This window comes from Rana temporaria, chromosome 7, assembly GCF_905171775.1.
Source record: "Rana temporaria chromosome 7, aRanTem1.1, whole genome shotgun sequence".
Taxonomy (NCBI): domain Eukaryota; kingdom Metazoa; phylum Chordata; class Amphibia; order Anura; family Ranidae; genus Rana; species Rana temporaria.
Window position 1 is genome coordinate 161,863,322 of NC_053495.1, and position 24,716 is coordinate 161,888,037.

At 41.5% G+C, this 24,716-nt stretch overlaps 2 protein-coding genes across 5 annotated transcripts in view; one reads left to right on the top strand and one right to left on the bottom strand.

Moving 5' to 3' along the window:
- The window catches only part of RALGPS2 (Ral GEF with PH domain and SH3 binding motif 2), a 281,112-nt gene that overhangs the window by 69,995 nt on the left and 186,401 nt on the right, over positions 1–24,716 (bottom strand). The gene's annotated exons all lie outside the window — the stretch shown is intronic.
- ANGPTL1 (angiopoietin like 1) overlaps positions 7,764–24,716 on the top strand; it is a 31,660-nt gene continuing 14,707 nt past the window's right edge. The window contains exons 1-2 of one of the 4 annotated variants that reach the window (XM_040360344.1): positions 7,764–7,793; positions 17,322–18,178. In XM_040360344.1, coding sequence (XP_040216278.1) covers positions 17,353–18,178 — 826 coding nt within the window. In that variant the 5' untranslated portion in view covers positions 7,764–7,793; positions 17,322–17,352. Of the gene's footprint in view, positions 7,794–7,949; positions 8,125–8,916; positions 9,157–9,597; positions 9,621–17,321; positions 18,179–24,716 lie in introns of those variants that run through there. The other 3 variants (XM_040360343.1, XM_040360342.1, XM_040360340.1) reach the window with 3 other exon arrangements.

Here is a 24,716-nt window from a genome sequence, read left to right on the forward strand (position 1 = left end):
AAAATGCACCTGTTGTCATAATAATCTTAACACGTAAATGTATAGCATTAAAGTATAAAATGTAAAACCCCATCACAGTAGAAAGCTATGATTCATAGGTTTAAAAGCAGTTTACAGTACAATCCATTCATATCCTATCCCAGCTTCGGGCATAAATAGGAACACAAGCATTCCAGTTTTTACTATCCAGAGGAAGGTGCGACTTACAAAACGGCAGACAACCAATCACCTGTTCTTTGCTGGGTTAATAACAGTAATCTGACAAGCTTCTCTCACCTGATCACTTTCTATATCTGTGGGCCAGGACTGACTACTGACTTACAAAAGGCACCCTGATTTAAACACGAGTACATTTAAAACTGAAATTTTAGTGGGGGGAAAGGCAAGCAAGCACTCATTTTAATGCAGAAGAGACATTCGATGCATGTCCAACAAAGCCAAGATAAAATACCTCCAGCGCATGCATGGGAGTCATATCATCTTGGCCCAGCCAATTAAAACAGCCAAATATCAGTACCTGGGAGCAGACCAGCCATAGATGTCAGCGGTCGGCAGGACGCAGTGCTGGCATGAAAGGAGGTATAACCTCGCTAGTAAGCATCGATATTGAAAAAAATTCAAGAACTGAATGTATGTACGCAAATACACACACACACACACACACACACACACACACACGTATCAAGGACCTGGCAGAGACCTTCAGAACATTTTTGCCCACATGGTATATTCAAGGATGGTGGTAAGGGATGAAAATATGCAGGGACTGAAGTTCCACTTTACCATTCTCTTTGCACAGATAATCATGCAGGTGAACATTAAGCTACAGATTGTGGGCGGGAAGTGGCTAATATATCATAACAATGAGCTGCATGCTAAAATGTTTCAGAGCATGCCAAGTAAACATACACAATTGTTCATCAAAATGGTAAAAAAACAAAAACAAAAAACAAAAAGCTTTTGCTGTAATATTCAGCGTTCCTCCAGAGACTTCCCCTACAGTATTTTTGTGTTTTGCTAAATGTCTGAAGGCCAACATTATTCAACGCACTTCATATGAACCCAGTTCCACCTGGACCTGTCCCAGTCTGATTGGACAAACGAATGAGCACAGCTCAGCTTTCTGCTACTCTGCTTCTCTTCCTTTCAGCATACTTCTTGTTGCACATAAACTGACTAGCTTTACTGCTTCCTCCTCTTACACACCAGCCATGCTGTAATGGGACTGCACTTACCCTGCTTGTAGGTAATTATAATACAAAAAAAGGAAATTTAAAAAGACAGACAGACATACTTTTAACTTCTGCACTCAGGATAAAAAAAAAAAAAGCATTGGTGTTTGCAATGGAGCCTGCAAGGCATTGAAATCACACTCAAGCTTCAGTAATGAGGCAGTATCAATGGACTATAAGTGCAGCGACTTTACAAGATCACTGTACATGGATGATGCAGCTGAATAAGCAGAGCCAAATCCAGAAAATGACAGAAGCCTGCAAAGAACCCCATTATTCAGTAAGGTGGGGGGTGATTTGGGAGTAGGGTGCTGTGGTGTAACATGGTAGATGGGTGGACTTCACTTTTAATGATGTACCAATGATTGCAGAGCGGCATTAATGAGATGTCTTTTGTGATTAGAGTTCACCTTTGATTCTCTGGGAACCAACATCTCACCCTGTAGCACAGTATACAATCGAAAGACAGCAGCTTGGCTTTTCCTTTTCTCATTAGGGAACCCATCTGTATGAAGTTCATTACTTCCAACTGAGTGTGCCGTTTTCTCCCACAATCCAAAACTTACCGGTAGGTCAATTACTTTTTACGACTAATATGGCCATAGCATGTGCATGACTGTAGTACAGGGGTTTCCAAACTTTTTTCAAAGAGGGCCAGAATTGATGAAGTAAACATGCGTAAGGGTCGACCATTTTGCCCGAAATTCTGTGAACCATTAAAATTCGGTCTAAGTGTGTTCATCCAGGCAAATATACTGCCCAACAAGAATTGTCTTGCCTTTGTGGCTGTGTTTGGTGAAGAGATGAGCTCAGGCGTGTTATTTGGATATACCGTATTTATCGGTGTATAACACGCACCTTCACTTTAAAAAAAATCTTACATTTTAAATAAAGTAACTGAATCAAAATAAGGGTCACTGCCCATCAATACAGCCTCACAAGTGCCATAAATGCAGCACCCCCATTGCCCTGAATACATCACCCCCCCCCCTTTGCCATGAATACATCACCCCCCCTGCCATGAATAAATCCCCCCACCCTTACCGTTAAACCCCCCCCACGCCAGAATTTCCTGTTTTATCGTCTGCCTCTTTAATCGAAAGTCCCGCCTCCTGTGATGGACACAAAAGTCATCCAATGGCAGCACAGGAGATGGGACTTCCTGTTGCAGTGTAAACAGGAAATACTCCTGTATGCACGGCGCTCATCCCACCTCCTCCAAGGCAGCCAGCATGCATTTCTTTTGTGGCCCCCGGCGCTCAGAGATCCGTTGGGGGCGACAAAAGACATACATGTCAAAATGACCAGACGGGCCGTCCGAAACCAGAGCATGGGCCGCGGGCCGGACTTTGGACATGCCTGTTGTAGTAGATGTATTAAACCAAGCTCCTTTAGCAGCAGATTATGATGCAGGGGGTTCACTGTATTCTATAAAGTGTTATGCAATATAAAGTATGCTACAGGGCTACATATACATGGATGATAAATTGAAGATAATATATATCTGATACTAAATCACAGGTGGTAAATACAAGGCTTGCAGGCTGAATCCAGCCCACCAGGGCTTGTCATGTTCAGTTGCCGTCGCCTCCTGTTCATATCATCCGCTTTATGCCGTCAGTCTCCAGGACAGCAGGTGTAAACACTTCCCGCTCTCTCCTTAGTCTCCCCAGCAGCGCCGGCTATGTACATGCGCGGTCAGTTCAGCATAGCCTGTCGGCTCTGGCAGCTGTGTTCTCCACCCAGCGGGCTGTATTCTGACTGAGGGCGGGCTTCTGAGAGCTTGATGAAACCAATAGTGACCATGAAGAGAGGCAGCATTTCAAAAGGCATCTTACAGCATACATCTTACATGTGAGTGCAATTGCTTTTATGGTGAAATAAAACATATTACACTAGGGCAGAACTAAATTCACAGATTCTGGAGGTGATCCACCTGCACAGGGAGGGAGCCACCTATACCAGGAGGCACTAGAGCTTGGCCAGGAAGGAGAGAGTACAGATGTGAGGTTTACTTTGGGGGAGGTTGTTGAGGGCTGTCTGTGCAGATGCAAAGGTGGGGGGATGGGTTCAAAGTGGTGGGTGCAGAGACCCTGCACTCTGTAGGCAGCGCACTCCCAAATTCTGCACCCGGCGCACTCCTTAACGTAGAGCACCCCAGATACAACCAGCTCTTTCAGGGACACAATGAAATTGAGTTTACAACTCCTTTAAATCTGAAGCAGGGGTGTCAAAGTAAAACATTTTTTCTCTTTCGTTCATAGACGGACACAGCCTTCATTGACCTTAGGGTTATGCTTCTTCCTACCAGGAGATTTAGGCAGAATTCTACAGCACTTAAGGTGTTAAAAACTTTCCTTCATGCCGCTCCTCCCAGGGGGCGTGGCTCCCCCAGGCATAACCCCCACTCTGCTCTAGCAGCTTCAGTTTGTTTCTGCCTAACCGACAGGAGAGTCAGGCTCTCTCTGGAGTTTTTCTTGCAATTTTCTTGCATTTTTTCTTGCGATTTTTCTCGCTTTTTATTATTTTGTTCCTGCATTTTTGAATCCTGTGATTCTTAAAGGGGTGAGTCCACCAAGGACCCTTTGAGGATCGGTCCGAAGACCAGCATGTAAGCCACACGAGGCGGCGCAAACACCCCCACACAGGCGGAGGCCCTGGAAAGCAAGGAAAGCGCATCCAGGACCGACTCACAGACGAACTACAGACCCCGAACCAAACGTTCAGCTAGGTCCTTACAGGGCTCAGCAGCATCTTGTGCCCCCAGCTCCTGCAGCAGGAGCTACAGCCCTCTAGTCAGAGTCTGTGACACCAGAGACCGAGTCAAGACCAGTCTCAGCGGGGTACCCACAGGCAGGAGCCCCTTCCACGGGCAACGTGGCGGCTTTGCTCCATCCGGACACCGGAGGGTCCACAGGAGGAGAGACCCACCTACTTACAAAGGGGTCGCAAAGCATTCAGGGACTGCAATATTATATATATATATATATATATATATATATATATATATATATATATATATATATATATATATATATATATATACACACACACACACTGCAGTGTAACATAAAAAGTCCAAATAAGGAACACAGTTGCAGTGCGCTGCGTTTTTGCGGAACCCAAAAGGGACCGGTACATCTGGTACCTCCGCCAAAACCACAAACCGTCTAGTTACTGAGCTACAAGCTCTAACTGCAGAAAATAAGAGCTCCAACAAATTCCTTGGTCGCGTGGGTTTTTATAGCCTGCATCCACTGACACCACAGAACCAGACGCAATAGCCGGGCATGATCTAATGTCAGCGGCATCCCCCGAAGCAGGCTCAGGGAGGGGGCGCTTTTTTACCCCCCAACCAGGCACTAGCTGCTTCAGAAATAACACTCCCTCAACAGAAGTGGCAGGGGGAGGGGCATCAAGGGTTAACTCAGGCCTTAGTGGGGAGGATAGTACCTAGTACAGGCTCCAGGGCATCCCACCACCGAGTTACCCAAACTGCTAAGCAGAGAACCACCCACGGTCACCTCCCGGCTGTTCCAGCTCTATTCTGAGCATGAGGGCCCCCAGGGAACTCACCACCCCGCCTGGTGCATCGCGCTGAGAGGAGCCTGATGATGTGCTGAGAAGCCGGCTGCGCTGCTGACAGTCCCCACGGAGAGATTCGCGGTCTCTCCGAGCGCTAAAACGGCCACACGAGGCAAAACGAAAATGAAAGATGGCCGCCGTAATTGCAAAAAACCGCCAAGGACCACAAGAAAATGGCCGCCAAAATACACAAGGCGCGACTACGGCAAAATGGCGGTCGTGGCGCACTTTAAAAAAATAAATAAAAACATTTTTTTTTGAAAAGGACAGCCAGCAGCCACAGCAGCATAGTAAAAAGCACACAAGTCCCGCAGAGAACACTACAGCCCCCTGCAGTGAACACACACAGCCCCAGCTAACACACAGGCCCCGGTGATAATAAAGAGACCCCAGAAAAAAAAACCCTCACAGCCGCTACCCAAAAGGGAAGGAAGGAGAGGAATAAGGGAGAGAGGAAAGCAGGGCGAACCCTCAGTCGACCTCCCAGGGAAAATTCCAGCCAGACCACTTACCTGAGCAAGGGTCACTACTTACCTGTCCTGCGACTACCGGCTGGAGGTATCCCAGACAGAACCAACGTCCGCTAAACGGCATGGCTGTCGGCCAGACACACTGTGACAAGGCCATAAAGACCGGTCATTTGTGTGCCCTAGAACCGAAGTTCCCCGGCCGCCCCTGGAGCAATGGGGCCTGTCGTGGACGTCCCAAAGCCGAGCTGAGGGCCAGCACACGCTCGAAGGCCGAACCTGGGGGGACTACAAGGGTCGAGGACCCAGCCTGTCACCCAGTCGGCTGTTGATAGAAGAATCACAGGATTCAAAAATGCAGGAACAAAATAATAAAAAGCGAGAAAAATCGTAAAGAAAAAATGCAAGAAAATTGCAAGAAAAACTCCAGAGTCCAGGACTCCAGAGAGAGCCTGACTCTCCTGTCGGTTAGGCAGAAACAAACTGAAGCTGCTAGAGCAGAGTGGGGGTTATGCCTGGGGGAGCCACGCCCCCTGGGAGGAGCGGCATGAAGGAAAGTTTTTAACACCTTAAGTGCTGTAGAATTCTGCCTAAATCTCCTGGTAGGAAGAAGCATAACCCTAAGGTCAATGAAGGCTGTGTCCGTCTATGAACTCAGAGAAATGGATTTTACGGTGAGTACAAAAATCCTTTTTTCACCTTAATGCAATCTATGCATTAGGGTGAAAAAACATCTGATGCTGCCGCGCCCCCCCCCCCCCCCCCCGAGCCCCTGTTATACTTACATGACCCCTCGAAAGTCCCACGCTCGGTCCCAAAATCCTCTTTGCCGCTCAGCCTGGCCGCTGATTGGCTAGAGCGGGTTGATTGAGAGCAGCGCAGCCAGTTACGCGGCGCACCGAGGGGCAGGGCCGAGTGATATGGCCGCTCGCTGTATCAGGGGAGCGCGCCCGCAATTACTCACGACCTTGCGAGCTCTCTCGGTGAGGACCAGAGACAGCCGCCGAGGAACCTCAGAAGACGTGGATCGGGGCCACTCTGTGCAAAACGAACTGCACAGTGGAGGCAAGTATAACATGTTTGTTGTTTTAAAGGGGGGGGAAAAATGACCTTTACTAACCCTTTAAAATGGTTATTTTGCTAGTCTATTGATGTTCTTCAGTGCACGTGATTACACAGCAATAGACAGTGCTTAATAGTCATCTGACAAACCTGTCATTCATAATAGAAATACAAATGGCAAAATTAGCTCCATGAATACCAAGAATAGAAGACAACTCACAAATAGCTCTGCTGGATACTTTTACAGCCAACATACTATAGCATCAACTACCGTTATAATTAGGGCCGCACACAAACAGCAAACAGTCGTTGACAATAAAGAAGCAGGTACAGCCCATAGCAAATACCGTATTTATCGGCGTATACGCGCATTTTTTCCCCCTTAAAATAAGGGGAAAATCGTGGGTGTGCGATAAATGCCGATCCCCGTGCTGTTTTTGAACGCCGCCGCCATATACCGAGCGCAGTAAACTCGACCAGGCTCGGCTCCCCTCGCGGTCACGCCCTGTGCCGCCTCCTAGCCTTTATGCGAGAGGAGCCGAGTGTGCCCGAGTGTACTGCGCTCGGTATGTCGGCGGCGGCGTTCAAACACGGCGCGGGAAGCGGGGATCGGCTCAAAAACAGCTTGGTAGAAGCGGGGAGGACACCACGAGGCCGCAGATGGACGCCGGACCGGACAAGGCCCCCGATGGACGCCAGGCAAGACACCGTCGAGGGGCATTCAAACTAAGTATTTTATTTTTTCAGGAAATTTCTCTTCCAGGTTGGGGGTGCACGCTATACGCCGGGGCGTGCTATACAAAGATAAATACGGTAGATTAGATATTTTTTCATTAGAATGGGCTAACAAATTAAAGCAAGAAGTTGACGGATGGTTTGAGCAAGTACTCCCGACTTTTCCTGATCTATACCTAAAATTTAACACCCAACTAAAATGTAATATATACAGTATATAAATACAATTAAAGAGGATGTAAACCCGATTTTTTTTTCTGTCACAATGTAGAGTAAAAGATTTCCTATCATCTGTGCCCAGTTCTGCCACACAGTTAATCCAGCTCTGAGCAATCCTTTTATTGTTTAATGAGCTAAAAACGGACTAACAGAGAAAAAAAAACTTGGTCCGTTCCGCCCCCTTGCTGTGAGTGACAGGTTATTTACATATCTCATGCACTAGCCTGGAGACCGGCATTTTTTAATTCCAACCCCACTCCTTTTCTGAAGTCATGTGGTTACTTTTCTGGATTTTGACTGGATGTTACTGATGATAGCAGAATTCAGTGTAAGTAATACACAGGACAAATGCATGTTGACAAGGGGAGTGTAGAGGTGGGCGGGGAGTCTACTGACATCACAACTCCACCCACCGAGCTCCAGACAACAGATCCACCCACAGAATCTGCAGTTTTTCAGTTCTTATAACAGACAGAGGGGAGACATTTGACAGGTAAGGATACATGCAGGAGGCATCTATATCCTTATAGATCAGCACTATGGCAGTAGTTTAGAAAGGATGAGAGTGGGTTTTACATCCACTTTAAAGCAATTTAAATAAAGGGTTTATGCATTTGTTAACCTATTCTTTCCACCTCCATAAAGAAGTGTAATAAAAAAAGACCAGAGAGATCCCAGCATGGTCGGAATCTCAGATTACATAGACTTCAATGAGGAGGCACATTACATAAGACTTGTATCCCTCCCTATCTAAACAAGGATATAACACAGAGCATACTGGGCTCAACACACAGTCCCGGGAAAAAAGAGAAAGCGGCACTGAGGTAAGTCAATTGTTCCTTATTAAATGGGCACATTTTATCTCGCCCACAGGAAATCTGCGGGTATACATGAAAGAGCTTAATAAACAAACACTGGTAGGTTTAGGTTCAGACACCATGGACATAACTACAGCCACATGTGCTGAGAAGCACTCCTGGTACCGAGAGCCAGCAGGACCATGCGACACCGTGAAAGCTTTCAGGAAAAGGATTACGCATCACTCAGTCAAATGAAAGCGCCAAAAAATGCCAGCAGCAAGACTACACACACACAAAAGACTTTTATTTGGGAGATTTGCCAGATGAACAATATCATCCAAGATCCATGGATTTGTGCTCAGGAATGAAGCCTTATATTTGTACTAATGCCTTCTAAGTGGCCCCAAAAGTCTAGCAAAAAGTGTCCATAAAGGCAAATTAGAGCCAATATATTGTATCTCTCTCAAATACTGGAATTGAAAACACTGTAAATAAGGATGAAAGTCTGGTGCTTATAAGAAAGGATTTTTGTCTGTGGGGTATAATTAGTTAACAAAAGATAAGCCCGCTTAAAATTCTGATGAGTGGCAACTCAACATCCCAGGCACTCTTCCAAGGAACCAAACCTCCCTACCATGGAGGAGCTCGAAGGTCCCATGGTTCTCAATACTCCAGGCAACCTGGAGATCTAAGTTCACAATCCAGTGATGAACAAAAAAGGCTTAGTAGAGTGAAATTAAATTAGTTTTTACTTGTTTGCATGTGCACTGGACTTGAAGAATGCCAGCTGGCTGAGTTACCAGAGCCTATGACAGCAAAGGCATTCCCTTCTCTTCCAGCACCAGCACTCCAGCTGCAATGAACTGCTTTGCATTTTCTCCCAGGACTCTGCAGGGGAGTCATCGGAATACTCTGCATTCAAACTCAATCTCGTGCTTACAGAGGAAGCAAGATGCAGCCGAGAGCTGAAGAATTCTGATCTAAACCTGGCTCAAATCTTTCACCTCATTTTTACAGAACACGGAGGCAAAACAGACCTAGGCTGTCTTGAAAAAGGTTTGTTGCATGCAATCGTTCTATGTCTTTCTAACACTAAATGTTTAGAAAAAGAGAAGAAACTCAGTTGAAAAAAGCCTTGGATATTTAGCGCACAAGCACATCTGGAAGCTGTTAACCCTTCTCTGACAGCAAGAACCTGGGTCTGCCAGAGCACAGCTTAGTAATAGAAGAACTGGGAAGGAGAATAAAATAGGAAACATCACACAGTAAGCTGTACAAAAATCATGTGAACCTGGATACTACCAAATAGAAGTAAGGTTATTAGCATTTAGGGGTGGGTATATGCTTAATGAGCCTTTATGGATATCTAGTATTAGCCATTAAAATCTGCCTGATGAGTAAGACTTTATTTTATTTTTTATTTCATAAATCTACTATGGTCCATATTTCTCTTATATTTAGAAATAATGCTGCTTTCACACTGATCCACTGCAAAAAGGCACATTGCTTTCAATGAAAAGGTGAGTTATTTTTTGTTTTTTAACTCGCCAAAAATGCTGCAAGCAGGATTTTCTTCACTGCAAGTGAACCCCAGTGTGAACATTTTAATAGGGAAGCATTTTTGAGCTTTTGTTTTTTTTTACGCTGGAAAAACTCGGTAAAAGCAGTATAGATCATGACAGCCTGCATAAACTGAGCTACTTCAAGGGCCTTGCTCTTATTTTTTGTATGGCTAAAGTTTATTGTAATATATTACGTGTGTTTGCTGAGGGCTAAGATATGGCAAAGGATTGCAGTTTTTCTGTTGCAGAAATAGAAGAGCTAGGTAGCTGGAAGTGCTGATTGAATACTGGGACGTGGTATAGATTAGAAGTAGGTAGCTGTTGAATATCAAGCCGTTATAGAACTACAATGTTCCCCTTCTGCACCACCAGTTTATTGGGCTCTACAAGTTACAATCCAGCACTATTCATAAACCTAAGTATCTTCCTGAACTCCTCTTGGCTTACACAGTTACCAGCAATAAAGGTAACCTATATACTACTGCATAGACTTTAGAGGTTGCAATTAATAAACGTAATTTTATGAATCAAGACACCGGATCGAAAAACATGATAAACTACAGATAAATATTACAATAATGAAATCAAGTATGAAATATAAAAGAAAGGGTATTAAAATAAAAGGATGAGGTTAGATCAAGACTTAACAACTTATAATGTGATTCATAACTAGTTAAGTAGGTACAGTCAGAAGGCAATTATTGAAGAAACATTTACGGTTTCATTCCATAATGTGCTGCAAAGGACAAGGGTGAGGTGCACTCTGCCAACAGTTCTGGACCTTCGACAAGGTAAAAGTGATATTTGATTGGTTGCCAAGTGTTACAGAATTACAATGATAAAATATGCTTGCTAGCTGGCAAATTATATTCATATGTCACAATCTGGAGTACAAAAATACTATAGTGAGATCTGTTTATTTAGGAATTCTCTGGCATGTGTATTAGAACTGAATCGATTCCCTGTAGATATGCACAGAGAGCTTCTGTTACTGCTATGGTGGTCACAAAGAGCCACCTCTGCTGTGCCACCTGTCAATCAATCCTTGGACTACATGCTCTCTTTATACTTTTCACGTCCAAGTGACACTTTTCATAATCTACCTAAACATAACATTTAAAAGTGGAGCTGTCATCACCGACAGAAACCCACATTGGTTTATTTTACAGATCAAACAAAATATGTAGCAAAGTTTTAAAAAAATATTGAATTTACAACAGGTCAGGAAGCCTTAAAGTCAACTATGGCTGTAGCAAATGGCTAGAAAAGCACTGCTGGAAAAAAAATGTAACCTAAAGTGGAATGATGGGCAAAATCAAAACTGGCATATGATGCAGTCCTCCAACAGCATTAACACAGCAGTCTATGGTTTTCTGAGTCCCTCCTGTAACTGTTCTATAACTTGTTGATCCAGCCATTAAGTCGGTTATTGAACTTCTTTTAAAAGGTGATGTACAGCCAAAGCTAATTTGTTCTGAAATCCTGTGACCCGTTTTCAGCCAACAGCACACTGAAGCCCGCTGTCGGTTGACGTCACAGAGACGGTCCAGGCAGGGTAAAGATTGCGACCCGACCACATGGTCGGGATCCACCCAGGAGCTCAGACTGGCACCTGATGACCTCAGAGCTTTTGCCAGCCACTACCCACCAAAAAGTCTAGGTTCCAACTGTGCGTTTGCTGCTCCGGACATTTGCACGGATACAGCAGCCCATTTCCTGCAGGAAACGGCCCCCTGAAACTGCATGGAAACCACATGGTGCCAAAACACCATGCATTTCTGTGACTGAAAATGTGCCATGTTTTCTTAAGTGTGGGGTGCCATTGAGAATTAATTGCATTGTGCTTTGGCTGCAGGTGTGGATATGCATGTGATTTACATGTGATTTACACATTCCCACAACTGCAATGGTGTGAACTATTAGACTGGAAGTTTGTTATTGGCTGGATCAACAGGTAAAAATAAAATGGGTGGGAAAAAAAAAAACTATAAAAAAGAAACTACTGCAGCCACCATATCTATGGATTATTAAGCTGCAGTTTGCTTTAGTTTTTAGATATGCTTTAGTAGGTATAATTTTCTAACGCAGGGAAGTGAAGTTGGTTAAGAAAATATAACAATCCCTACTTTAAAAAAAAGGTCTTTTGGTGGTAAAGCAAAACTACTCAACCTTGGTCTTTCATTGTATCCCAATGGCGGAGAGTGCTGACTAGTCTGTACAGGTCAGCGGGGGAAGATCATTGTACTAACATCAGATCGTTAGTACATCAGCTTAGACCGGAGTTAACAGGAATTATTTTTAGTGTACAGCAGGCTTTAGAAAGCTTTCTAAATAATTACTTATGGGCTAAAAGAGCTAACAATAATGAATACAAATTAGTTATAAGATTATTTCCTAAAACTTTAGGAAATATGTTGATTTTAATTTGCCAAGCAGGGCTACCCCTTGTACCTACTAAAGTACTGTTACGGGTACAAGGGCCACATGTGTAGAACTACAACAGGCAGAATGTGCTCCCTATATGCAGTTCTAAGCTCAATTCTCAATCTTCCTTGTTATACCGAATACTGGCACAATGAGCCAAGTATCAAAGATGATCAAAATACATTTTAGAATTACACACTCGCACTTCAGGAATACCGGCACAGACAAAACCACATACCTGCAACATTAAGCAAGAAAAAACAACATTTCAGTGCCTGAACTTTAAGATCTTTAGGTCTATCAAATATCCAGTATGCCGCTACACCATCAAACTGTAACCCAATAAAAAGTGACCTATTTATGGCATATGGAAGCAATTGCAGCGCTGAATACATGAAACAAGGGGGTGTTCTCTTATTTTGTGCATATACAGCAATTTCTGTATCTGTGAGAATGAATCCAGGTTAAGTTACTATAACAGAGGGGAGGAGACACTGAGCATTACAACAGGATAGCCAAGAGAGACTACAATAGAAACAGATGCAGAGCTGGGTGCACATCAAAGAAAAAAAACCATAATCCACCTCTGCAATAATGGTCACCTAACAGAGATGAATATAAATCAGTTTTAGTATGTGCTTGTGATGCAAAGAGAGGGAGGAAATTACGTAAATGTTGAAAAATGCATATCCTACATTTTCACATCTTGTAAGAGGAAAATGTAGAGAAAAACTGGAAAAAAAAGGGAAAATTCTGAAGTATAAGATCACAATTATCAAAAGTTCTAAAATCCTTCATACGAGAAAGGCTTTTCTTGGTGCTAAAAAAAAAAAAAAAAAAGATTGTATATAGAAAGTCTGAATCTCGTGTTCCATGGATGGTTATTCAGCTGTGACTAAAAGCTTTTGTAGCTTGTAAAATTCCCTGAAACTGATGTTCTTTTAGGCTCTATAAAAAGAAAAGGTCAATAATAAGGGTAGAAACCCCAGAGTTTATATTAAGAACATGGAATATAAAAAATACATCCACACATACATACACACACATTTTTTATATTATATTTTATAAAAATATATGAAGCAAGCCCTTAGGACTGCATATAGGGATTGTGCTGCTGTGGTGGGCACATGTAGTTCATGAAACCCCTTTCATGCTCACCTCCTAACTGAAAGAGCCACGTTATGTGCTTGAGTGTTTTACTGCAGGCGGGTGTTTATTACATGCAATTGACAACATGGCTCACTCCACCAGTCAACAGCCTACTCAGTGGGCTGTCTATTAACTGAGCTTCATATAATGTAACTGTATCGACCAACTAGTTGTTTCTTCAGTTCTGTTGGATTTACCAACATACAAAGATGATGATGCCCAGGACAAGAGCCCTATTGGGCCAATATATCTTACCTCAAGGTCATGGCAGTTCCTACCATTAGGCATAGTGATCTCTGTCCATGGTAGTATCCTTTTGAGGGAGTCATGAGACAAACCTTGCGCAACAGTCACTTGTCCCCACATCCTTAAGGGACCTTAATGGGCCCAAGCAAGAAAGGCTAGGATAGAAGGTGTAAGTGGCTGGGCACTGGGGGGCTTCTCAATGCTCTTATCCCTCAGTTGTAAATAAAGTGGCATAAAAGCAACTGTTTTTTTACTGGCCTTATGCGTGAATAAAGTCTGCTCTAACCGGCTTTCTGCGTGAATAAAGTCTGCCCTTACTGGCCTTCTGCGTAAATAAAGTCTGCTCTTACCGGCTTTCTGCGTGAATAAAGTCTGCACTTACTAGGGACTACAGGTCTTGTTTTACTGGGGTAACAAATCTCTCAGGGAAAAAAACTACAGTAGGTTCTTATTTTGCACAGAATTTGTTTTCTGCAATTCTAAAATCAGTCTTGCTAGCCCAATCCCCACAGTTATCTAAAAAATACACTGCCCGTTTCCCCCCTCCCCCTTTTTGGAATGACTCCTGCAGTGTGTTGGTATATTTTTATATGTAATAGGTCTTATGTTTTATATATTATAGTAAGGTGGTATGTTCTTTATCATTACCTATAGGATGTGGATAATGTTTGTGTCATGTAAATTAGATTTTTGATAAAATCAGAGTTGAAAAAAAAATTCACTGCCTGTTTAAAATGACATCAACTAAACTGGCAACAGTAGGAACTAGATGGTGGTGGTATGTGATGTGCATGACACGGGTCTGTTGATGCATCCAGTCTGGCTGTAAACACAGCAACATGTGGCTGGCGTGTGATCTGCAGTAGAGCAGCTGGTGGCTTCAATCTGTTAGTGGCACAATTATTCTACTGCTGGTTGCATACACTGCAATCTTACTGTACAATATCCTTTAGGTTTACCAATAAAAATTTGGTGTAAGGGCCTACCTAACTGAAGATAAAATTAGTGGAGAGTTTAGTTAGGCTATTTTATTGCATAGTTTTCGGAAAATCTAGTAGGCGATTGCACATAGATTGTACCGTTAGACTTAAAATGTATGCGGTCTGTCAAAGCTTTTGTGAATTTGTTCACGACTGCATCATTCCTAATGGCACGGCACATACCTGATGTGCTGCTGTACACCTGCACTTTCTCATGCTGACAGGCATTGGCCATGTATTGGTATCACAACACCTATTTGGTTATATGATGAGGTCTTGAAGGTATCGGTTACATGACAGGTACCATAATTCACATCTCTAGGATAGAGTTAGAGTTATAATTGGCTATGTTGGAATGCAGCTAAAGCATTTACTATTATAAGCAATACAAATATATTGTTAAAATTCAATTTGAATTACTCTGGCATAATTCAAGAACCCCTAGTATAACTTGGCTTTAATAAGACAAACAAAAATGGTACCCAACACACACAAAGCAAAATAAAACCTAAAATGTATCAGAAACAGACCTCTATTCCATGTATGTTGTACCTGCATAGCACATTCTTGTTTATATAATAATATAAACTTGGAATTGATGACTTAATACTCTGGAGAATTTCTTCAGGGGAAACATGTTGGCACACAGAGAAGCAGGCCGCGCTTCCATGTCTCGAGTCAGAGCTCCAGCCAAACAATATAAGCAACGTGTGCTGCAGAATTCAGGAGCAATCAAGAAGCAGTACTGGTCTGCGTCTAGCAGATGTTTACAGCTATAAAATTTGCAACCCCTTGTCTACTGCCAAGAGTTTATCCAAAATAGTTTTTTGGATGAGGATCCAAATCTCTCTGAAGCATATTTTCATCTATTCTGGCTGACTGACAACCTGAAAACTTTTCAGTCCATAAGTCCAAGTATGAGATTATTTTCAAGGATGTAGAGGGAATGTTAGTGTGATGGGCCATACATCTGCATCACTGCACTTGTGATTCCCTGTGTAACCAATCATTTTAGGTTCTCTATATAGTGTGGAGAACATTAAACTGGCCAAACCTTTTGCATTTTAGGGGAAGAGAGAGAAAGGTGTTGTATATTTAAAATTACACAGCTACAAAAAAAAAAGAGGGGAGGACAAAAAAGGGTATACATGCTTATATAGAAAATGAGGAAGCCAACTACTTTTTTGGGGAATCTTACGCAATGACTGCCCTTTAGCAGATTTACTGCTACAAGGCGGCCAGCCATTCTGTGCAGAATTGCATCATAAAAAAAAAAAAAAAAATTTCTCTCTCTCACACACACACACACACACACACACACACACACACACACACACACACACACACACACACACATATATATTATTGGTAGTTCTAAGGGAGCGTATTCGGCACAGTACAAATCCCATATTAAATTTTATAATTATATATATATATATCTATCTAAAATATATAAAATCACATACACACTTCTGGGTAGGGGGCACGCATACACGCCAATCAGCAGGTGCCAGCCAATGGTTGTCCACCAGCACTCACTGTCTCAAAAAGAGGCTGGACGGAGCTTTGTAAACCATGCAGAGCTCCGCCCTGAAGCAGGGATGTGATGGATTTTCTCTGCGCAGCAGGGAAAGAAAATCCATCACATCCCTTAGTAAAAGCACCATACAAATACACAAAAACAAAGCTCTTTTGGCCCCATTTCTCCTGTGAGTCACAGGAGTGCACCTAGTTCTGCACTTCTGTGACAACTTTTCAGCTGGCAGTGTGCTTAAAGCGGAGTTCCAACCACAATTAGCATTTTTTAAATGTATGTCCTTTCATCCTGCGTTTTTATAATATAAATCTGGTCACTTACTATTTTACAATCCGCCGCCGATCCGCATAGTTATTCAAAAAAGATAGTTTATAAAACTATGTCTACACCGTTGTCATTTTGCTTGTGGGCATTGTGAAGCCTACAGGCACTTACTTCCTGGAAGTCTTGGATGGGGAGTGATAATTGGACAGCGCACTGCATCCTGGGAAATGACGACACACATTTTCCAGGAGCATTAGAGGGAGATGTCAGATTCCTAGGTGGTTTCAAAGGCAGATTTCGTGGGACCGCATAGCAACAGGCATTTCCAGATAAAAAATAAAAATAAAAATTTTTTACTCGTCGTAAGCTACAGTTTAAAGCAAACTTTTTTTTGATGGAACCTCCACTTTAAGTCAGCTGACGCGACAGTAGCCATTCCAGGCTCTAGAGAGATCAACATTAATTTCGGGATCCACCCAGATGCTTGGCCAGCAGTTGGCTCAGCCTCTCAGCACACCACTGAGAGCCTTAGCCAGCTGCTCCCGCCCCCTGTACAAACCAGTGCTCCAAGAGTGCTGGAGGTGCAGAGCTGAGAGTTGCTGACTGACAGTTACTAGCTCTCTGCTCACTTAGAGGCGGCTGGAACCAGATGCAGCATCAGATGGACGCTGCATATAAGTAGGTGAGTAGGTGTGTTTTTTATTCCATAACTTCTGTTAATACTCAAGACAATGCAAGGCAATGCTGGAGTTTTTACACCATTTAAAGGGCTATGTGCAGAGAAATAGTTATTGGCCGATAGGAGTATCAAGTGTGCCAGCATTTAAGCAGGAGAAAAAGCCTCGTCACCCCATCAAAGTATACATCCAGTAATTCTAGTGTCAGGATCAAAAGGTATTTACAAACTATTCCTGGGAGTACTTAGAAATACAGAGCCCAGACAACCTGGTATGGGGCAGTAGTTCCACTTTAAGGCTATAATAATTCTGCTGAAAACTCTCCAAAATAACAAATGCATTACAGCTGCCAAAATAACTAACTCTACCTTCTCTGTTTTAGTTGTCTGGACAGCAGTCTCGACCGGATTGAGATGGACACCACCTTGTGGACATTAAAGGTGTTACTGCTATCTCTGTTTACTGCAGGACATTGTGCAAAAAGCAAGTTAGGGAGTCAAAGTGGAACTTCAATAAGACTTGCTCGGTCTACAGACTATGCGGAAAATAATGATGGAAAAAAGTGTGGCTATACATTCTTGGTACCCCAACAGAAAATCACTGGGCCAATATGTGTCAGCACCAAAGGACCTGGGGCAAATAAAGACCAGGTGACAAGAATGGACTTGGAAAACGTTAAAGACTCGCTAACTAAGCAGAGGCGAGAGATGGAGATGCTACAAGTTCTAGTGGATGTTGATGGGAATATTGTTAGTGAGGTGAAGTTACTGAGAAAAGAGAGCCGTAACATGAACTCGCGCGTGACACAGCTTTATATGCAGCTCTTACATGAGATTATACGTAAAAGAGATAATTCTCTAGAAATTGCTCAGCTAGAAAACAGGATCCTTAATGTAACAGCTGAGATGCTTCGAGCAGCCACGCGATACAAAGAACTGGAAGTAAAATATGCCTCCCTCGTCGATTTGGTCAACAACCAGTCAGCCATAATAACACTTTTGGAAGAACAGTGCATGAGTGTCTTTTCCAGAAGGGATAGCCAGGGGTCACCACCTCTGGTACAGGTGGTGCCACAACACATCCCAAACAGTAAACCGTACACACCTGGACTAGCAGGTGGTAATGAGATTCAGAGGGACACGGGATACCCAAGGGCCAGGGACAGCCGGCAGCCACCGCAAGCTCCAGTGCCAACAGTCAGTCCATTTCGTGTGCCTCCAGTGACCGTGATCAATGAAGGTAATGTTTATGGTCATATACAGAACACTTTGTTGATTTACTGACGCTAATCTGTAAAAACTTTTGCCAGTAACCTACATATGCACACAGAATTCCAATTTAGCCTTGTGGTGTCGGAAACATTCTGGTGGTTTTTAATATGTGCCAGCTCAACATAATACTCGCAACCACAAGAGCTGCTCAATAGGATATAAATGCATATATGGTCAGAAGGCATTAACACTTACTGATTCAATAGTACATCAAAAAGGAATAAGAGTGCATGCTAGGGAGGATTTGTGCCTAATCTACCTGCCTTGCCTTCATTTTAACCACACATTTGGCTATTTACAAAAAAGATACAGAATGTAAAACCATAATGTACTAATTTTACTTTTCAGATGAATCGGATACTGTAAGGCAGATTAGAGTTTTTTTTTAAAAATAAATATTTGTTTCTATTTTTCCATTTGGATAATCCCTTGTGTTCATTACCTTTTGCAATGGGGGTCAGCCTTTAGCAATCTAAAGGCGACTTGGATTTTTTTTTACATCGTAAAACAGAGCTTTCTTCCTATTTTCATAAAGGTGTTTAAAGAAAACTGGTCACGGGTTCACAGAAATCAAAGTAACTTCATGTGCATGGCAACTAAACTCATCTCAAATGCCATTTTCCAATGCAAATGTCTAAATAAAGATGTTTTTTGCAGGGTATTATAGACTGCTCCACATTTGCTTGATACAGGCGTTCAAAGAGTGGTTTTAAATATATTTTAGGGATGCACTGAAATTTTGACAGCCAAAACATATCGGATGAAAATTATGTTTTTGGGCCTTTTGCCAAAAAGGAAAATAGTGGCGATAATGGCGGCGAAAACAAATGTGATTTTGATGAGATTTTACTGTGCCTATGGTGCGTTTTTTTACAGGTCACATGACTCAAACGCATCAAAAACTTAACGATGTGTTATTGATGCATTTTCATTTCATTTCAATCGGGATGTGCATTTTTTAATTCACTGATAATGAAGCAAGCTTTAACGCTACAAACGGAAGCGCAAGTGACCAGTGTGAACACATACATAGAATTTAAAGGGATGCATCTTTCTTGAGTGAATAATGGCAGACAATAGGTTCATATTCATGTGAATTCATATGAAAATTAAAAAGTTAAATATAATACAAAATATATATCTCTCTATCTCTATATATATTTTAAACGGTCATTAGGTTTCGGCCAAGATCATCCTGAATTTTTGGTTTCCACACCAAAAATTCAATTTTGTGCACCTCGAATATTATTGATTAGATGTTAAAGCAGACTTCCTACTAAAATAAAAATATTAAAAGTCAGCAGCTACAAATACTGCAGCTGCTGACTTTTAATAAATCGGACACTCACCTGTCCCAGGGTCCAGCGATGAAGAGGAACGAAGCCCCGCTCGTCTCCCCCTCCTATTTGCAGTGCCGGCATCACTACTGTGGGCACCCGGCTGTGGCTTCACAGCTGGGCACACACTGTGCATGCCGCGCACAGTGATTGGCCGAGCAATCATCTGGGACCTCTGACGTGTCCCAGAGGATTGTCGAGAGGGAGGGTTGGAGGGGGAAGAAGTGACCTTCCTTCAGGCACCCAAGGAGGAAGTGGGAGCTGAAACCCTCTTAAAAAAATGACATGCCAAATGTGGCATGTCAGTGGGTCACCTTCCCTTAAAGCCGAAATCCCATTTTAGGGTGGAACTCCCCTTTAAGTTGCTGCCCTATTGTATTATCACATTTTAAATCAAGGTCACTTTTAAAAAATGAAAGTCATCGTCAAAGGTTTCAATTGCACTTGATGTGCATTTAGGCTGGTGTAAGCCTTTCTATGTGTGCAAGTAAATGTGCAGTAGTGCACGTACATGTGTTTTAGTGCATTTACGTGCACACACTTGAACAAACGTGAAGGGAAGTTAAAAAGGTTGTAGTCTTTAGGAAAAGGTATCCCTGAGGGGGTTGCATGTTTTAGGAATGCATTAGCGAAGTGAGAATCAGTGTGCATGGACATAGAAGGAATACTAAAATATGCTCTTAATGGCACTCAATGTGTTAACTTGCCTTCTTATGGAAGGTCAGAAAAAGTCAAGCAGCTTGTGTGATGCAGGTCCTGGTGAAACCAAAGCATGGATATAACTGAAGCAAATCTCTGAGAGGATCAGCATGGTGTAATCTGCAGATGGCAGAACGTCTTCAAGACTTCAGAGAATCTAAAATTACCCAGTGAAGTAAATATAGCACACCATGACATCTCCCACATAATATGACATGTTCACAAACTACTCTATTTAAATGGTGTTCAATTGTTTTAATAAAAGCACAAAACATCTTCCCTTAGAAAGTAATAGCTTGATCTCTGTTAACTTGTGTGCAGGATTGGGAGCCTCTGGCACTCCAGTTGCTGTATATATGAATGCATACAGCGTTGATTGGCTGAATACAATGATTGAAGAAAACAATATGGTGTCAGACAAGACATACTATAGAAAAACAGGTGTTTTATTAATACACCAAAAATGTCAGAGACCTGCAAATGACACAATGCTGTAAAGGATCTGGAGCATGGGTCCATTTCAAAGGCCAAACATATGACTCAAATGTATCCACAATCATGGTTACATAAGCAAATCTCTGAATGCTCAATCAGATCAAACAAGACTCATTTTCTCATCATTCCCAAGTATGCTCACTCATGTACTAGGCTACATAGCCAAGGTATTTTATATTGGAACAGGGATTCAGATCAGCAGACTGGAAGGAATGGAAGGATTTTTAAACAACTTTTATAAGAGGACCCAAGAAAAGCAATATTTGTTAACCACTTAAGACCCGGACCTTTAGGCAGCTAAAGGACCTGGCCAGTTTTTGCGATTCGCCACTGCGTCGCTTTAACTGACAATTGCGCGGTCGTGTGACCTGGCTCCCAAACAAAATTGGCGTCCTTTTTTTCCCACAAATAGAGCTTTCTTTTGGTGGTATTTGATCACCTCTGCGGTTTTTATTTTTTGCGCTATAAACAAAAACAGAGCGACAGTTTTGAAAAAAATGCAATATTTTTTACTTTTTGCTATAATAAATATCCCCCAAAAATATATATATAAAAAAAAACATTTTCTTCCTCAGTTTAGGCCGATACGTCATCTACCTATTTTTGGTAAAAAACAAAAATCGCAATAAGCGTTCATCGATTGGTTTGCGCAAAATTTATAGCGCTTACAAAATAGGGGATAGTTTTATTGCATTTTTATTATTTTTTTTTTACTTTTTTTTTTTACTACTAATGGCGGCGATCAGCGATTTTTTTCGTGACTGCGACATTATGGCGGACACTTCGGACAATTTTGACACATTTTTGGGACCATTGTCATTTTCACAGAAAAAAATGCATTAAAAATACATTGTTTACTGTGAAAACGACAATTGCAGTTTGGGAGTTAACCACAAGGGGGCTCTGAAGGGGTTAAGTGTGACCTCATTTGTGTTTCTAACTGTAGGGGTGTGTGGCTGTAGGTGTGACGTCATTGATTGTGTTTCCCTATAAAAGGGAACACACGATCAATGACGGCGCCACAGTGTAGAATGGGGAAGCCGTGTTTACACACAGCTCTCCTTGTTCTTCAGCTCCGGGGACCGATTGCGGGACTCCAGCGTCTATCAGGTCCGCGGGTCCCGGAGAGTCGGACCGGGTCGCGGTTACTATTTTAAATGGGCTGGAGTTTTTTTTTTAAATGCAGCAACTAAACTGTACAGAATTATTGAGCAAGAATAGAGGGATTTAGGTATCCAAAATGGCCAGAATCTTGGAGTCCAGCTTTAAAAATCTGTTGAGTAAGCCAAGTTTTAAATTGTGTGTCGTGTCCATTGAGAGGGGGAAAAAAAAATGTAATGTAAAAGGAGACCTTTCCCCCACTAATGCACCCAGTATACTTGTAGTAAAGAGCGGACCAACTGCTGTGACACAACATAACCATAATATCCGATTTACATTTTACCCTACCGCCACATAAACATGTGAGCAATGTGCAAAACCGACAGGCATAGATGTGGGAGCGAGTTTACTGGGTCACATTTCAGGCTGAATTCAGTCCAAAGTAAACACACCGAGAAAGATAAATCCAAGTAAAACAGGAAATTGTTTCTTTATTGTTTCCCTACTGTGGAAAGTATTTTTAAGAAAATATTTACAATGATATTTTCTAAAGCACGATTCATCTTTCTAGAATATTACTTTTTAAAAGTAATCCATGTGCCAACACCTGTAAGGAAAGGTTGGCTAGCTGACCCCAGTTCTGTGCAGAAGTTACACATTCCTGGTACCCCATCAAACATGCTGCTTAAAGTTCACCCTTTAAATTTACCAAAGGATTGGTATTTCAATGGCATTTACTATACAGGATGTATAGCACCAACGGTTTGTGCAGCACTTTACAAAATAAAGGACATACGGTACAGTTATAATACAGTTCAAAGACAGGAGGGTTCTGCTAGTGAGAGCTTACACAACTCTGCCATTTTGGAATCTCTCTCTCTCTCATTGCCTGTAGTTATACTTAATGTCCAGCGAGGTGTATGCCACCTCTTGGACTTATGCCCACTTACACTAGGGGGGGGGGGGGCTACGCGAGGAGAGGAGCACAGCAGTTCTTGCCACCCCTCTGGTCTGCTGCCCATTCACAAAAGCCTTTTTTATTTTGTGAAAAATGTATGCAATACAAAACTGTCTTCTGGAAGCTCCATAAACTTGTCAGATGTAAAGGAATGAAATAAGTCCAGGAGGTGACATGCACCCTGCTGGACTTTACTGCATTTATTTATTACAAAGTAGCTGAACTTCTTTAAAGCTTTAAAGTAAACCTGTAAAAATTCTAGGGAAATTATACTGGGCCTATAGCAAAAAAATTATATGCAGAGGCTACCTTCAGTGAAAGCCACATCTCCAAACAAATTAGGAAACCAAACGATAGATAAAGCGAAGTTCTATGCAAATCAAGTGTAGTTTATTCCTGCTCTCTTGGGACAGATTTACTTAAAGACCATTGTGGCAACTACATTTGCAGGAAAAAACACAGGGTCGTGTTACACAAAAATGAGCACCTTTGCATTGTCACACAAGATTTTAATTGTTTTTATGCAACCTGAAAAACACTGGGTGAATCCAACAACTACTTCTAAACAAGTCATCATTCAACCCACGTGTATTCAAGGTACTTTATAATCTATGGAAAAAATGTCCCTCCCTCAAATCATGAAAAGGTGGTGCAGACACTCATTAGAAGTGTGTCTTGCCTATATTACAACACAAGTTAGTGCATAGGATAGATTGATGTATAGAGTCAGCACTATCCACATGCCACACACTGGGCTTGTTCACAGCCTAGTTTACTTAAATATATATATATGCCCTAATGAATTTGTCACGACCATAGCAAAATAAATTTGTATACAATTATATATATATTTTAATATTATATATATATATATTTTAATATTATATATATATTTTAATATTATATATATATATTTTAATATTATATATATATATATATATTTTAATATTATATATATATATATATATATTTTAATATTATATATATATATATATATTTTAATATTATATATATATATATATATTTTAATATTATATATATATATATATATTTTAATATTATATATATATATATATTTTAATATTATATATATATATATATATATATATTTTAATAATATATATATATTTTAATAATATATATATATATATATATATATATATATATATATATATATATATATATATATATATAAACAAACATTATGAATGTGTTGGAGCTGTCATACCTTTCTTTTATTTGGCACAAGAGTCATACAGCCATAATGCCAGAGCTGCGTTGCAAAGTCTTTATTAAATTACACCCATTGTTCCCCCCCCCCCCCCCCCCAAGACATTATTTCACATACAACTACACAGCTCCCAATTGTCCATGTTTTGGAAATAAATCTCTAAGTTCTTTAATTCTTAGTGGTCCCTTAATTGGGTTGCATGCACCTAGCGCTGAATAAGAAATTGTTTTTCAACTTTCAGACGTTTACTAAACTTGCCAAATTTAAATTTATTGCATTGATAAATTGCAAAGGTTACTAAAGAGAAACTAACTTTGGAAAAAATAAATAAACACTAGTGAGCTGACCCGCCAATTTTTTAGAGTTCTTGCTTTGTGTGATTGGGAGTGAATTCTGTGTTAATTTTGCATCTCCATCGTTCCCATTTCAGAAAGTTTAGATGAATGCAACTTCGTAATTTAAAGTCACATTCTTTCTAATCTGCATGTCCTAGTAAGGAAGAATATTGTGTGTCTAAAACAATGTTTCATGCCAGCTCCTTCCTAGCTCAATCACGTTCACAGGGATTTAGCAGCCTGCTTGCGAGAAGCATGCCTGAGCTTTGTTACCAGGGAATTGGACACGGAAGCTTTCCAACAGGAACTCATAATCTAGTATGAAGGATGCAGTTTCAGTTGCAGAAGTT